The sequence below is a fragment of the Nycticebus coucang genome, chromosome 1 (assembly GCF_027406575.1).
Source record: "Nycticebus coucang isolate mNycCou1 chromosome 1, mNycCou1.pri, whole genome shotgun sequence".
Taxonomy (NCBI): domain Eukaryota; kingdom Metazoa; phylum Chordata; class Mammalia; order Primates; family Lorisidae; genus Nycticebus; species Nycticebus coucang.
In genome coordinates, this window is record NC_069780.1 from 10,905,064 (window position 1) to 10,921,703 (window position 16,640).

The 16,640-nt window shown below is 38.6% G+C and overlaps 1 protein-coding gene across 3 annotated transcripts in view; it reads right to left on the bottom strand.

The window, feature by feature from the left end:
* PRKG2 (protein kinase cGMP-dependent 2) overlaps positions 1 to 16,640 on the bottom strand; it is a 104,148-nt gene that overhangs the window by 32,987 nt on the left and 54,521 nt on the right. Inside the window, exons 10-14 of one of the 3 annotated variants that reach the window (XM_053592385.1) lie at positions 14,222 to 14,320; positions 12,968 to 13,034; positions 10,912 to 11,048; positions 8,490 to 8,579; positions 6,269 to 6,410 (exon numbers count right to left, since the gene is read on the bottom strand). In XM_053592385.1, the coding sequence (XP_053448360.1) occupies positions 6,269 to 6,410; positions 8,490 to 8,579; positions 10,912 to 11,048; positions 12,968 to 13,034; positions 14,222 to 14,320 (535 nt within the window). Of the gene's footprint in view, positions 1 to 6,268; positions 6,411 to 8,489; positions 8,580 to 10,911; positions 11,049 to 12,880; positions 13,035 to 14,221; positions 14,321 to 16,640 lie in introns of those variants that run through there. The other 2 variants (XM_053592303.1, XM_053592473.1) reach the window with 2 other exon arrangements.

Sequence of the window (16,640 nt, forward strand, 5' to 3'; positions counted from 1 at the left end):
AAAGAAGGCTCTAAAAGGCCTGTTGCTTTTCCCTGGTCTCTTGGCTGACTCACTCAGGGGTAAGGCAGCTGCCGTGCCCAGAGGACACTTAGCCAGTCCCAGGAAGAGGCCCATGAGAGAAGAAATAAGGGCCTCAACTCACTGCCAGCACCGACTTGCCAGCATCTGTGTGAGTCATGGGTTGGATTCTCTAGCCTGGAGGATCTGCAAGCTTCCAGGTGACTACAGCCCCAGCCAACGTCTGCTAACACTGCCTCAGAGACCTCAAGTCAGAACCTCCCAGCTGAACTTCTTCCAAATTCACAACCCACAGAAACAGTGAGATCATACAAGATAATCCATTCATCATTAATGGTAACCATCCATAATGGTTTTAAGCCATCATGTTTTGAAGTGATTTAATTATGTAAAAATGGGGGCTTGAACAAATACAATTTGTCCCAGTTTGGATTTGTTGAGGATTGATATCTTTTATAATTTCTGGAAAATTCTCACTCATTATTTTTTAAATATGGCTTTTCACTCACTCTCTGTATGATTTTTGCTGGGGCTCCAATTAAACTTTTTAAGAACTTCTCACTCTATTCTCCAAGTATCTTATTTCTCTTTCTTATTTTTCATCTTTTTAGTCTCCATTCTGCATTCTATGTAAATAATATACATTTATCTTTTAGCTTGCTGATTTCCTCTCTTTTGATTTTTGTTAATCATCTGCTATTTAACCTTACCACTACATTTTCCAAATAGATTTATAAGCAAAATATGCACATATTTTTGGCATACAATTCCTTGAATTTTGATGCAGATTATATTGATGCAACACAACCACTAAAAGGTCAAGTTCCAAGCATTCCCATGGTCTAGGGAAATTTCCTCATGTTTCTTTTCAGTCAAATGCTCATCCTGAGGCAGCCGTTATATTATTTCTACCATGTGTTCCAGAATTTGAAAAATGTAATCCTGCAGAAGGTACTCTTTTGTGTGTAGCTTTTTTTGCTCAATATAATATTAAAGATTTATTCATTTCATTGCCTGAAGAAATTAATTCCTTTTTAATTCTGAACAGTCCTCCATTGCTGAATGCACTACTACATCTGTTTATACGTCCACTTGACAATAGATATTTAATCTGTTTCTTCTTTGGGGATTATTAGGAATAAAGTTGTTACAAACATTGGTGTCCAAGATTTTTGAAGACATGACTTTAGTTTTCCTGGATAAATACCAAGGAGGTTCTTGTTATAGAATAGATATATGATTGACTCTGAGAGAGACTTACTAACCATTCTTCAGATGGTTGACAATTTTCTTTGCTCACCAGAAATGTAAGGGAATATTCTTACCAACACATGGGATTGTCAAAGTTTTTAATTATAGTAATTCCAGTGGGTATAAAAGGGCACCTCTTTGTGGTTTTAATTTGCATTTCCTTGACGACTCCTGAAATGGCTTCATAACCATTTCTATATTTTCTTTCAGACTTATCGGCCACTTTTAAAAATAGGAATTTTCTATGTATTCTGGACAAAAGCACCTTGTCATGTAAAAATACATTACAAATATTTTCTCTGAGTTTATGGCAGTGTGTTTTGATAATCAGTAATTTTTAATTTTGGTAAAGTCCAATTTATCCTTTTTTCTTTTAAGATTAATACTATTTGTTTTCTAAGAAATCTCTGCCTGCACCAAGTTGTAAAGTTATTATCCTATGTTTATTTCTATGTAATTTATAGGTCTATAATGCACTTTAAATTAATTTTTATATATAGTAGGGGCAGGGGAAAGGATTCTGGTCATTTTCCCCCCACTTATGAATAACCAGTTGTTTCAGCAATGCCTTTGAAAAAACTAGCCTTTCCTCTTTTGCTGAATGTATATGTTTATTTCTGAACTTTATTCTATTAAATCGATTTTTTTGTCTGTCCTCACACCAACATCACACTGCCTCAATTGCTGTAAATTCAAAGTAAGTCTTGATGTCAGATAGTATAAATTACTGAATTTTATCCTTTTTCAGAGTAGTTATTGACCTAAACATTCTACATTTCCATTTAAATTGTAAAATAAACTTCTCCATTTCTAAAAAAAATGGCTGTTCAGATCTAAATTGCAATATTATTGAGTCTGTAGATCAATTTGGCAACAGTGGACATCTTTTTTTTTTTTGTAGAGACAGAGTCTCACTTTATGCCCCTTGGTAGAGTGCCATGGCATCACACAGCTCACAGCAACCTCCAGCTCCTGGGCTTAAGCGATTCTCTTGCCTCAGCCTCCCGAGTAGCTGGGACTACAGGTGCCCACCAAAGCACCCGGCTATTTTTTTGTTGCAGTTTGGCCGGGGCTGGGTTTGAACCCGCCACCCTCAGCATATGGGGCCGGCGCCCTACTCACTGAGCCACAGGCGCCGCCCCCAACAGTGGACATCTTAACAGTAATGTTTTGTGGTTGTCAATGTAGAGGTATTACACATTTTTTACATATTAAATATACTCAAAATTATTTTCTAATTTTTGACATTACTATAAAAGTTAATTTTATTTCATTTGTAAATTTTAATTGCTATATTGAGTTTGTACCTCTCATCAAGCTTAATTCATTTATTCTTTCTAGTCCTTCTTTGGTAAATTGCTTAGACGTTTCTACGTACAAATGCATGTTGCTTGCAAATAAAGACAGGCAACTACTTCTTTTCCAGTCTTTGGCTTTTTATTTCCCTTTCTTGGTTTATTTCATTTGCTACGACCTCTGCTATAGTGTTAAATAAAAGTGATAAAAACAAATATTTTTGTCTTGTTCACAATTGAATGACAACTGTTCAGGAACACATCATTAGATATGATGTAAACTAATGGTTTCTTCCCCATTTCTTTTTTTTTTTTAACTTTTTTTTTTTTTTTCCGCAGTTTTTGGCCGGGGCTGGGTTTGAACCCACCATCTCTGGCATACGGGGCTGGTGACCTACTCCTCTGAGCCACAGGCCCTTCCTCATTTCTTTATGTATTGAGGAGTGGCCTGAAGTGAACAGTGGCACACTAGCTGTTTATGTAGATCTTACCCAGGTGATTCCCTGAGCAACATTTTGTTGCTCTCCAATGCCTTCACATGTTTATACATATATAATAATTAATCCCATCAAAAGGATAGTCAAATACAGCCTGCTACACCAGTAATAAAAGTTGCCATTGTGTATTTCATTTCAATTATTATATTCTTAATTTCTTACTGAATCCTTTACCTGTTAGCTTTTTCCCAAAACTGTTACATCTTTTTAAGGACTCTCTTATCCTTCTTTATTTTTTATCCCTCTCTCACTTTTAAAACACATTAGATGTATTTATTTTACACTCTGTGTCTGATAACTCCAACATATGAGGCACTTCTGCGTCTGCTTCTGCTTTTGTTTGTTTCTTTGTTTCTGGGACTAATGCTCAGGGTAGAGCTTTTTTCCTTATACATTTTATTTCGTTTCTTTAAACATGAGCTCATGTTCCCTGGAACTTTATCTCCAGAAGTTCTTTATGTCCTGAATTGAGAGGACATGCTTCCAGAGAGAATATACATTTATTCTTGGGAACTTGAGCATGCTTGGATTCATTTTCATTTAAATTCTTGCTTAGAAATTTCCAACCTTGTAGACTGGGCACCCAACCTGCATTAAGACCAGCCTGTGGCCAAGAATTCTTAGAAAATAGCTTTTTGTTCTTTTACCAAGCGCCAATAATGAAAAAAGCATGTTTCCCTGCATTTACTCTGTCAGTACAAATTTAAATTTTTTTCTTTTTTTCTGTTTCTCTGAGAGTTCAATCTATGTCATTCTTGGCCTTATGCAATATTGTCTGATTCAACTACCCACAGTGTTCAGATCCAAAGCGTGGTCTCCTATTTTTACAGGGCATGACTACTAAAATCGGACCTCTAGGCCACCTATGATTGCTAGGCGCACACAGGATGGCAGCTACGACATCTGATTTCCACCAGACACAACTACTTGAGCTTGGTTCAGCCCCAAAAGGGTTCCCATGCTGCCTAAGCACTCGACTGTGCATTTAATATGCTGTTTATGTTTCATTCAGTACCCATTTTTTTACTGAGAGGATTTCAGGATATCTAGATCAATATCTAGACAGAAATGCAAATATTCAGCATTTACTTTTCTCTAAAGGCTAGAGTTCTTACTCTTTACTTAGCTGGTTAGCAAATAAATAAGCAGAATGGGTAACAACGGCTAATGGGAAAGAAAGTTATTTATTTATGTATTTATTCATTTATTTAGAAACAGGGTCTCAGTCACTGAGGCTGGATTACAGTGGTGGAGTCACAGCTCACCGTGGCCTTGAACTCCTGGGCTCAAAGGATCCTCCTGTCTCAAGTCTCCTGAGCAGCTGAGACTCACGCATGCACCACCACAATAGATAAACTTTTCTATTTTTTTGTAGAGATGGAAGTCTCTACAATTATGTTGCCTTAACTGGTTTTAAACTCCTGCCTTGAAGTGATCCGGCCACCTCACCCGCATAAAACTGGTGGGATTATACAAATGAGCCACCTGCCTGGCCAAAAATTATTCATTGGCCTCCATTCTTGTAAATTCAGAATATGGTATCTGGTTTTTTTTAAAAATAGCTCTGAGAAGGAAGAGATAAATCTAATGGATTGTCTGCAGCCCTCATTAGTTTTACTTCCATAGTGCTCCAAAGGTCTCCCTGCAGAGCTGTAGGAGTCACAGCCAGGGAGGGAGCTGTGAAGAAGAGAAGTGAGTGAGGCCTTGTGTTAGTACCTCGCCGGCTCTCAACGCTGTCTTTCATGCATAAAATAAAGCTTGAATCAATGAAAATGTTTCTTGGAAGGTAGCCAGGTCTCACATAAAAAGGGCTTTTATTTTACGTCTTTACCACACAGAAAAATCTCTTAGCAATTACACATAATAACTTTGATTCCTAAGTCTAAATTATACTACTATAACATGCAGATGATAAAAATCTATTTTATAGATGACTAAATAGGTTAATTGAAAAAGGTTTAGGACAGTAGCTCTACACACAGTATCTGCCTACACGGTGGCTCTTCCCATTTCCTTATATGAGAGTTCTGAGGTGAGAAACTTTTAATATCTTGTAAATATCAAATTCGGAAATGGTTTAATGTCCTTGCAGTACTATCAAAAGGGACTCGGGGCAAGTCTACCTGGGTCCCCCATGCTGGTGGGCTGGCTTCCCTCCCCTGTTATCTCCTCAGTGATAACTGCCCCGTTGTAGTATAGTTTCTCACTGAAAGCAGTTTGTGCAACTCTGAGCATTTTCTTCTCTGGTGTAGCATGCCGGGGGATTCATGTGAGGCATTAGTGGGTTACAGAGATGGGCAGGAAGGAAAGTCTGTCCCCAGAGAGCCTGTCCCAGTGATGTGACTCTCAACCTTGGTTGCACACTAGAACCACCTTGAAAGATTTCAAAAAACACTATGGACATTACTAAGTTTATCTTCTCTCTTTCTGTAGACAGTAGATATCTCTTTTTTTTTTTTTTGAGAGAGGGTCTCACCTGTTGCCAAGGCTGAATTGCAGTAGCACAATCAAAACTCACTGCAGCCTTGCATTCCTAGACTCGAGAGACCCTTTTGCCTCATCCTCCCAAGTCACTAGGATTATAGGCATGCACCACCATACCCAGCTACTTTTTTTTTAATTTTTTATATTTTTGTTGCCTAGTCTGATCTCGAAGTCCTAACCTTAAGCAATTCTCCTGCCTTGACCTTCCAAAGTGCTAGGATAACAGGTGTCAGCTACTGCACCAGGGGCTCCTTACTCCTTATAGCCAGTTTCTATCCATAGCAAGAATCAATGAAAACCTAAAGATGAGGTATAATACTTACCTGCTAAGTAAAGTGTGCACTATTCTGGTGATAGGCATGCTAAAGCCCTGAATTCTGCATTATACAATTCAGCTATGCAAAAAAACAAAACAAACAAACAAAAAAAACACACTTGTACTGCCTAGTATTTTGAAATAAAAATTATTAAACAAAAATAATAACAAAATACAATTTTAAAGCACACTATTCTGTGAATCTTCAGTAGGAATCACAGATACGGTTGAAACATTAAATTAAAAAATAATGTACTCATAACATTACTCCCTATATTAGGTGTACCAGTTTCAAAGACCAAAGTGAAAATAATTTCTTTTTCTTAAAAACAAAACCACAATTATAAAGCTGTATTTTTGGTGGAAATTACCTTGTATGACATTATAAGTGAGAGAACTTGTCTTACCAACTTAAGGTAACCTTCAGAATCTAGAATTAAGTTTTCTGGCTTGAGATCTCTGTAGATGATACCCAGTCGATGCAGGTAATCAAAGGCTTCTGTCACACAAGCAACGCAGAATTTGGAGGTGGGTTCATCAAAGCTGCCCCTGCAAGGAAATCGTTTTCCCTCTTAATAGTTAGGATTCATGTCTTTAGCACCATTCCAGGTATCAACTATGGTCCTGATGAATGTGTGCAATATAAACATTTTGCAGGAACTCAATGCTAACTCACTGCCCAAGAATTACACTGTTTGCTGATCATAAAGCAACTCAGATGGATTCTTGATGCAAACATGAACTAAAATCAAATTCTTAAATTTAATCCACTAACATTGAAATGTCTACACCAACTGTCTCTAGTAATCACACATAAATATACAGAATAGAAAAAAATAAAACAAAGACTTTGTAAAGATATCAAACACATAGAGGAAATGAACCTGTTTCAGTGGAAAGTTTGAACCAGACTTTTATAATTTACAGTTTGACTAAAAAGTGAGTCAAGTAATTATTTTAATTTCCTACTTGTACAGCATGTAGCCATCACCCAGGGAGAAACAGGGCCATAACTCTTTCCTGCCTGCTGCCCTGAGCTCTTGTTAGAGTTCCTACCATCAGCACTGTTATATACTAATTTTTTACGTGTGGTGATTTGCCACATGGTATCACAGAAGTGTGTGGCTTTTCAGTGAAGAAAACAAAGTGTGACTTCAGCTCTTCCACTTACTACGTCTTGGGCAAGTTGTTTAACTATTCTGAGTCTCAGGGTTCACACCTGCAAAATGGGTTTGCTACTGACTCAACAGGGCTGTTTTCCAGATTAAGCATAGTGCCTAACAGGGAGTGGGAACCCCTTTTTCTAAATAAAAAAAAATTATTTTTTTCTAAATTGATCTGCCTATTGGAGCAAAGGTGAAGATGCTTTTACATAATTCATGGAAGTCTCCTCACTCTTCCAGGTTACCCCCCACCCCAGAATCCATCTATCTAGACTTCTGAATAACACCTTCATCTTCTACTCAGACATTCAATGGTGTTTTCTTGCCTAGGTCAGTGATTTTTCAACCATGAATCTATGCTAAAATCTCCTGAGAAGCATTTTCAAAAATCATTTATTGGATGCCATCCCAGATGAAATGAATCATAACTCCTGTCATTAGGGCCCAGCATTTTTCCTCAGTACAAGCTCCCCACGTGATTGCAATGTGTAGCCGGGGTTGACAGGCACTGGCCCAGGTGAGACCCCATGTGACTGGCCTGGCCTAAACCCCCGCACTGTGAGGCCAACCCGCCGTCCCACTTCTCCCTCTGCTGCCCTGCCTTCTACCCAGACTCTTCTGTTCATCACCCACAAAGAGCCCACACTGCTGCCCAACTTTCCTTCTTCGCCATGTAGATGTCTCCCTGCCTTTCTGCCTTCCCCAATTTTTTTCATTTTTAGGGTTTAGTTCAAATTCTTCTTCTTCAAGCATCACATTTTTTCTCTCTCCCCTCCCCCAAGCTTAGTGTCTGTAATACGAATTTGGCATTTAATGACAAATGGCAACTTCTTTGTTATTATTTAGTTTTTGCATTAAACAATGATTTGTTTTTAAAATTTCATAATCGCCTCCTCAAGTGAACTCTTAAACTCGTTGGAGAAAATGTATAAATATTTTACTCTGTGGTTAAACAAGTGTATGCCATCTAGAATCTGCCTCCCGTCCGCCCCGTCCGCACACACTGCCACTAAGGAGCTTCGCACACAGTTGGTACTCAGTAATTACCTGTGGTTTTCATTGTATGGAAACCAACCCTTTTGTAAAATTGAATCTTTGTGGACATCTGTTTCAGTAAGTACTTACCCATTTCCCACCCTACTTTTCTTTATTCTCTTACTAAATTTGGAATTAGATACATGTGGGTTTATACATGACTCTGCCCCCTAGAAGCCATGTGACACTGGAGAGTTCCCACTCTCTCTGAGCCTCACATTCTTTAATCCCCAGAAGAGGGACGCCGCTGACTACCTCACAGGGTGCATATAACATTATTAAAATAGTAGTAGCTAAGAGTAGTAGCTACTCTTTTAAGTGATATTTTCTTACAGTCATGTCCTACTGATTTCTCTCCTGCCTCTTTAAATGAGCATCCTATAGACCAGAAGTGAGTAGACAAAAGCTATTGGGTGTAACTTTTTATTACCTGTCCCTTAGGATACTCCATAGCTCTCCACCCAAGCAGGCCTCCAGAAGCATATATACGTATTTATTGTCCTTGAAAGTACGATATAATCTGTAAAGAAAGATAAAAACACGGTTATTGTTAGAAACCCAGTTTTAAAACCCTTTAAAGTTGCTCAAGACCATGATCGTAGTATTTTGGACAATGACCCTCATCCCCATCCAGTTATCCTGCAGCTACCCTGGGCTTCTTGCCAAACCCACTTTGCTCTTCCTACAGGCCTTGCTTCTGCTCAGATGGATTCTTCCACTCAGACTGTCCTCTTCCCCACGGACTGAACTTCTTAACCTCGGTTTTACTGTCAAAGCCTTATCCTGTCTACAAGGCCATGCTCCAGGCTGCTTTCCTAGTAAGGCAGCTCATTATCTTGCCTACAAAATATGTCCTGTCCTTCCTCCAACAAGCCAGAGGCCTCCCCTTCTATCATTATGACCAGCTGCCTTGCATGACAGTTCTTCATACCCATATCTGTGGCCTCTACGTGGCCAACTGATGTCGGATGCCCTTGGAGACAGACGCTGAGACTGAGATTCATAAGCAGCATGATTAGTGAGGGCTAGTGAGCGTGGCACTGGGGAACAACCCTGTCAGGAGAGGAAGGAAAGATTTGGACAGAGGGAGATTTGAGCTATGACTCAGTTTCAACAAATGCCTCCGCTTCAAGGTACTCTGTCTACAGTTATAAGATGTAAGACATCCCTGAAAAAAGCATAACCTTGGGGAAGGTGGTTCTCTTCACCTAACGAGTGTCCAGAAAAAGACTGGAGCTCGAGGCCTCAACCCTCTCAGAAGGAGGGGAAATGGCTGCCTCAGTCCTAAAGGTGCCTGCACAGGGTAGCATATTTCAACACTGGATGGAGTATTAATCATCAAGGCATCTCTCTTACTCCCTAGCCCCAAGCACAGGATAAAGTAGACCATACAGCAACTTTTATCAGACACAGAGAAAAGAAGCAATGTGGTGAAATGGTTCAGAAGGTGGACTCTGGGACCAAACCACCCTTGTTTCAATCCCGGATGGAACATTTATTATCTAGGCAACCTCAGTTTTCTCATTGACTATACAACACATATAAAATACAATATTATATATTTATATATATATAAGTGTGTGTATATATACAATTTGATTACTTATTGATTATATATTATTTAGAGAATAGTGATGGTATATATTCATCAAAAATTATATATATATATATGAATAAGTATATATACACACACATATTCATTTGATCCTAATAGTCCAGCGAGGTAAATGTGATGATTGTCTATATACACAGATAGCTTGGATGACTACTTGGTACATATTGATTTTTCAATAAATGTCATTAATGGGCAGTGCCTGTAGCTCAAAGGAGTAGGGCGCCAGCCCCATATGCCGGAGGTGGCGGGTTCAAGCCCAGCCCCAGCCAAAAACTGCAAAAACAAATAAATAAATGTCATTAATATTTATTCTTAATATTATTGCCCTACTATATGCCAGGCACTTTGCAAAGATCTGGAAATAAGAAAATAAACACAACCTCATCCATGCCTACAGCTACTCGTCATAGTTGTCAATGAAGTATTAATTTAAAAAAGACATTCTGGGAACACAGTCAGTATAAAGATAATTGGATGACTCTCTAATGCCAGCATTGCCTGGGTTCAGAATTCCTTTTAATCTTGGGTAAAAAAAAAAAAAAAAAAAAAAAAAAATAGGTCTAGACATATGGATAAGAAATTCTTTCAAAGCATTTGATCAAAAAGAGTAAGTGTCAGTCATTATAGAGACATTCTGTACCACCAGGAGTCTCTAAAAATATACTCTGGGGTATTAAAACGTATGTGAAAATATAAGCTGCTGTAAGACAGTAACCCGTGAATGCAGAAGAGACCTGTGGCCTATTACACTTCAAATGTCTTCTCAAAACCCTGGTGATAACTACAGAAAAAAGAATAACTATTTTGAGATGGATCTCTGGGTACCCATCACTGCTAGGACCAGGACAGGGAGTGTTCCTCCCCCAACAGTGAGCCCAAATGCCCTTCCTGAAGAAGACAGAGTCAGCTCACTCCCGAGGGATTTCTTGTGAATTCTTAAGTTACTTATTCCCAAATCTGCATTAAGTCCAGATGAAATAATCAGTTCAAATTATTTCTCCATAATTTTGTAATCACACAGTCTCAACACAGTTTTACTCAAGAATGAAAACAACTGAATAACTTCTGGCCCCAGACTTCAAACTTCGAACATTTTAAGTTGCTGTTGCAGTGCCTGGGGTGGCAAATTCAAAGTGTAGCCTCCTCTTCCTCTTCTTTCTGTCCGTCTTCTTGCATGAAAATGTTTAAAAGGAGAGCCACAGGTCATATGTCCTGGGAAGCCAACATGCTCACTTACTTCACGATGAACGGGGAGCACAGCTCTTCCAGAATCCTCTTTTCTGAGTAGACATGTTCCTGCTGCTTGGTGTCAACTATGTGCTTCTTCCTTATACACTTCATAGCAAAAGCAACATTCTCATTTTTCACTTTAACCTATGTAAGGAATAGAAAGATCCTCAAAATTAACGTACCAGGAAAAGTTTGCAATATCTATCTAAGATGTGTTAATTAGTGAGAGTTGAAATTGCTTCACATTTAAACATTAAGCTTTAATCTCATATGCCTCTGAGAAATGACCTCCATTAGATACACACTTCCCTTTCATCGTAATTTCTAAGACAATTCATATATCTGGGACACGACCCCCCAATTTTTTGTATTGAGATAGGAAAAAATTCTGTTTGGATTTAATACTTAGAAATCTATTCAATGTTGATATATACCATAAAAAACTTTGACCAGAATTGCTCCAAATTCTTTTTTCAAAGCAAAACAAATTATATCCAGCTCTATATCTGCATTACCCTATATGATAGCCATCAATCGCACAAGGTTTTTTAAAATTTAAAATTCAGTTTCTCAGGTGAACTAGCCACATTTAAAAAGCTCAGCAGCCATACCTAGCTTGAGGCTACCCTCCTAAAAGTGCAGATATAAGATATTTCCCTTAGAACAGAAATTTTTCTTGGAGAGCATTACTATACATGCACAATCTGAAATCCCCCTAAAAAGGAAATGAAGATCTTAAACTAATTATTTTGTGGGGATTGGTTTTGAAGTCCATAAGTACATCACACGACAAGCAACAAGATTGCACAGAAGTATCTGCACCCATATTTTGCTCACGTTTGCCATTAGTGCTGCCATGACTTTTAAATCAATGGTGGATTTACTGCTCCTATTATTATTATCTAGGAAAACAGGTCTCAGCATTGTTAATTCAATCCTTTTGCCACAATCTGTGGTGAAAAATACCACTGCAGATGGATATGATTCTGATCGCTCCATATGGCAAAAGAAACATAACAAATACTCTTTTCCCTATTAAGGAACCATTTTTCCCCCTTGCCCATCAAAGATGAAGTGCAGACTGGGTGTGAAGTGTGTTATCCAGAGCCTCCTGACAGCATTTCAGATCTGCTCATGCCTAGGGCCATCCAGCAGATGGAGGGGTCAGCAAAATTCCCCTAAGTTAATGTACTGTGAATCCTTAAAAAAATCTGATGGGCAAAGAAGGACTTGGTAATTGCGAAGGGTTCAGATGGTTCTGTGTCACAGATTGCTAAGGTCACAGATTGCTATTCTATGGTTTCCTGAGAATGCTTGATCTGATAGTAGCACTTGCCCTTCTACTGGGTGCCGATTTGGAAGATATAGTTGAAATCAGGCAGGGAGCTTCCAGCTATACTAATCAACACTACAGAAGGCTGCTCTTCAGATCTCCCCTTGAATTCATCTCTCTTTTTTTTTTCCTTGATGATATAAACATTTAAGTAACCCCCAAAATAGAATAATGAAAGTTAAATGCAGACATGGTAGTGCAGTGATTTAAGGATAATAACACTGGAGATTTCATTTCTATAGCATTTCTGCTCGACACATTCTCAACGTTAGTTTACAGAGATTTAATGTGTCATGAGTGTGTACGAACACACGTTTTGTTGTTGGGAAATACATTTTTTGATGTTTCCCTTAGGAAATACTCACTTGGCACATTCACTGGTAATTACTACCCAGAAAATAATACACAGAAGACGTGACGTAAGGAGCTTGAAATACGGACTAATTACTACACGTCACTCTCCAGCATAGACCTGCCACTGCACAATACACAGAGGGAAAATTTTACTTTCTCAGTTTTGATTCAAAGCAACATTTAAGATAGCAATAACAATTCATTCATATGTTCCTTCAAGAGGTGCTAGAATATAAAACAAAAAAAGTCAAAAGGCTTCTCTCAGATGCTTGAAACGTAAACCCCTTACAAGCTCAACTCTTCCGAACCCACCAACGCCCAGTGTTGCAATAATCTCAAGGTTCTGGAATGGGGATGATGAGGAAAATCTGGCCACCTTCTCCTTCAGCTGAATCATTTCCAGAGAGAGCGCTTTGGACAGCTTCCAGTTAGACATGGAACGCCTGGGCAAGAGAAAAGAACGCCCTCAGTCAAGCAGGTGTCAACCAGACATCCATTCCACTCGTATTGCTGCCTGTAGCTACTATCCACGGCTGCCACAAAGGCTGCCTCACTTTTACAGGATCAGATCCGGGCAGGGAAAAAACCAATAGAATATAAAAACACAAAACTTAAAATACTTTCCTGCACACACCCCGAGAAACAGACAAATGTCAAATTGAGTAAGTGAGGGATACAATGGCTGAACATTGTGGTATTTAAAATATACTTAAATAAAGCTATTCAAACAAACCAAGAAAGGACTCCATGGAAGGGAATAAACAGGGGGCTGCCTGCTCAGCTGCCTGTACAGGGGATGCCACCTGAGAACCTTTGCTGGGCTTTGCTACTTTTGCCAGATCTTGAAGCTTTTCATGGCTGAACCAAAGTAACTAATTGCTTTGTGAAATGTGAAAAATACGCTTCTTACTCTGTTGTCATGAAGTATTGTTGTCTGGAAATAACCTTTTCTTTCTCTTTTAATTCAGGTTTACTGATCTGGATTATGTATTTATAAATTGTTACCAAAAAAGGCTTTCAGCATAAAAATTGCAAATTTGCAAAACTTGTAAAGTACTGATGGAAACCTCTAATTTAGTTTTTAAGAAATTCTGGCGGTACACCTTTGATAGCACTATCTGTAAAATATGTGCTTCATACTGCACTGTAAAAAATGTCTTATCAAATAATTTCAAAGTAGAATTATCACTGTTACTTTGTTTAAAGCCCCACCCAACCTCTTTCTCTACACACATACCTACACACACACATATCCCTGGGGAATAGCTCCCTTATATTTTGAAAAATTATAATATAACCCTCCTCTTTACCTGTAATCAGATAATAAAGTTCCTTTGAACTAAGTTCTAAGGTAAGAAAAAAAATCCCTTTCCTAAAGCCTCCTATTAGGACATTTCTCCCTAAGATTCCTATCTCCCTAAGATAATGGAGCTGACTACTTATCAACTTAAATAGGACCCATTTTAGTGGTAAGTTGTGTTGTCTTTGTAGAAGAACACCTAAAAAGAATGTTCCATAATTTTCTTAGTGAAGGCATATTAAAAGTTTCCATAACACAAGTCGTGCCCCCTCGGCGCCTTTATCAGCTTCTAGAAGACACAGCAGCTCGGGACACTGTCCTCTCACTTACTTGGCATGTCTTTTTTCATCATCCCGGTTTAGGTTTGCCACATACCCTTCAAGGTATTTCTGGAGTTCTTCAAATGTCCCGACAGTTTGGTTGAATGTTCTAAATAGATAAAATAAAATGCTCTGAGCTGATAGTTACCAACACAACTTGACATCCTTGCTAAGCTCATAAAACACAATTTGTGTGCTTATTCATAGCTTTGTAAATTGTTCTTCAATAATCGATAGAATATTAAAGTTTCTGTAATACAGAGTAGTTATTCATATTAGACGCTATCTAATCTTTTGAATTTACAAAAGACAAAGGGGTTATCGGGTGACAATAGAAAACATTTTTTTATAGGTTTCTTCCTCAACAATTACTTTTGTTTTGTTTTCTGTAAGAAGACAATGGAAAGGGAACAGTCTTACTTGATCTGTTTACTGTACCAACAAGTTACAGATTCCCCTTACACTGTTTAGTTAAATAAGCTATTTCTCTTTAAAATCAGGGGTAAAATTGATCTCATCTTTGTATCTAAATAACTTTCCCCAGTTCACACTCCTTGATAATTAAATCCACAAATTTTTACCTTTCCTTAGCGGTTCTGTGTCTGAGGCTCAGTCTCTATCTCACCTCTCTCCCCCACGCTCAGGGGTCACGTGGATTTGGGGCCTGGTCTGATTTCCCAGTCCCCAGTCCACTGTCTGCAGGAATTCTAACATACTCTGCTGCCCATGAGAAAAAAATAACCCACTTCCTCAGCAGTGAAAGGATAATTTCCCTCATTATCTAAGTTTCCCACTCCCACATCAAATAATCTACCTTGACCTGTGATTATTAGGGTATTTCTCCTTCCTACTATAAATGGTATCCTTCCTGAAAGTAGAGGCCATGTTCGAATCACCTCAGTAACATGTTCATCATGTGGTACACAGCAGAATGAAAAGAATAAAAATTTACCTTGAAATACCTAAAACTAATCAGCCAGAACCATCTCAATACTGTACTGTCTCAACTTCCTGCCTCCACCCACAGTGAACTGGCAGCCAGTCTGTAACTAACTTACGAGCGCAGCTCCTTACCCACATGGTGCTGGGTGCTCTCCATTCCCCCTTCCAGATCTATTCTCAGGGTTTTCTGCCCTGTTCTGCGGACTGACCTGCATTGACTGTGAAGTACTGAATCATAAAACGATATTGCCATGGATTGTATAATTTACAATCGTTGAAATTTTCAGTTAAAAAGAAACTACTTCAACATTGTTTTATTTGTATATCTTCTATACTTTGCCACTATTTTGCTTGTTATTTATAAAATTGAAGCATTGTTGTAAACGTATCTTATTTTTTAAGTGTAAGTGACCCTGGTCTCCGCTAACTGCTCCTAAAGTCAAGGCCGTATTCGTCTGGATGTTACGGCCTGAGGGATAACGAACAATTTGGGATTCGTCCCATGGGTGGAACAATGACAGAGACGTCACACATTGCATTTCTCATTCATTTAGAGCTCTTGCCATACCACTGTTTCACATTGTATCACGTTTAAACACAGGAACTACAACTCAAACTTTCAATCTCCTTCTCGCGTTGTATTCATCATAAGAATTTCTTTTTCAATTGTGAATTAAGACAGGAGAAATAAAAAGGCACGGGCTTTCAGTCACTGTAATGCACTGTAAGGGTGGGTGTCCTCTACTCAGGACCGTCTGGTGAGTGCGTCCCGTAGGCTGTGGCAGAGGCTGTTACGTGCTTGTGTATTCACGAAGCTCACACGACCAGAAAACAGATTTTAAACACACTGATCGAGGTGTGAATAATGATATGATAAGGGTCTGAGGATGCTGCTGGAATATTATCATGGGCTCTTAATCCAGCCTACAAGTCACGGCGAGGATGATCACATAACTTGCCATCTAAACAGGAACACTTTCAGAGTGAAATGAGGGGCTAATACCAAACATGTTGGCACAATCCAAACTGTCCCAGGGAGTTCAGGATGTAGGTCAACCTAGTCATACTTGATATTCAGCCTCTCTCACCCGTAGAATAAATTCTCAGAACTTTTTAAGTATCACAGGGCCGAACCCAATTCGTTGTATATCACAGACTCTCAACTAAAGGTGTATAAATTAAACATTTAAATATTACAGACTTCTAAATCATGTATAAACTATAGAAAACCACTGTATCCTTTTCATGGATTACAAATACATACAACGTTGCATGAACATGTGTGTATTTTATGCACCTGATTACAATGGAAAAAAAAGGAAGGTTCTTCCTTTCTCTCCTGTTCTTAATCCTAGAATTTCAGGCTGATTTATAAGATTGTCCCATCCAGCTAGTGCTCCTCAGTGCCTGCACATACCTCAAGGGTCACATACACAGAACTGTGCATTACCAAGAAAATACTGTAGCCTATACTTTCCATTTGAGAG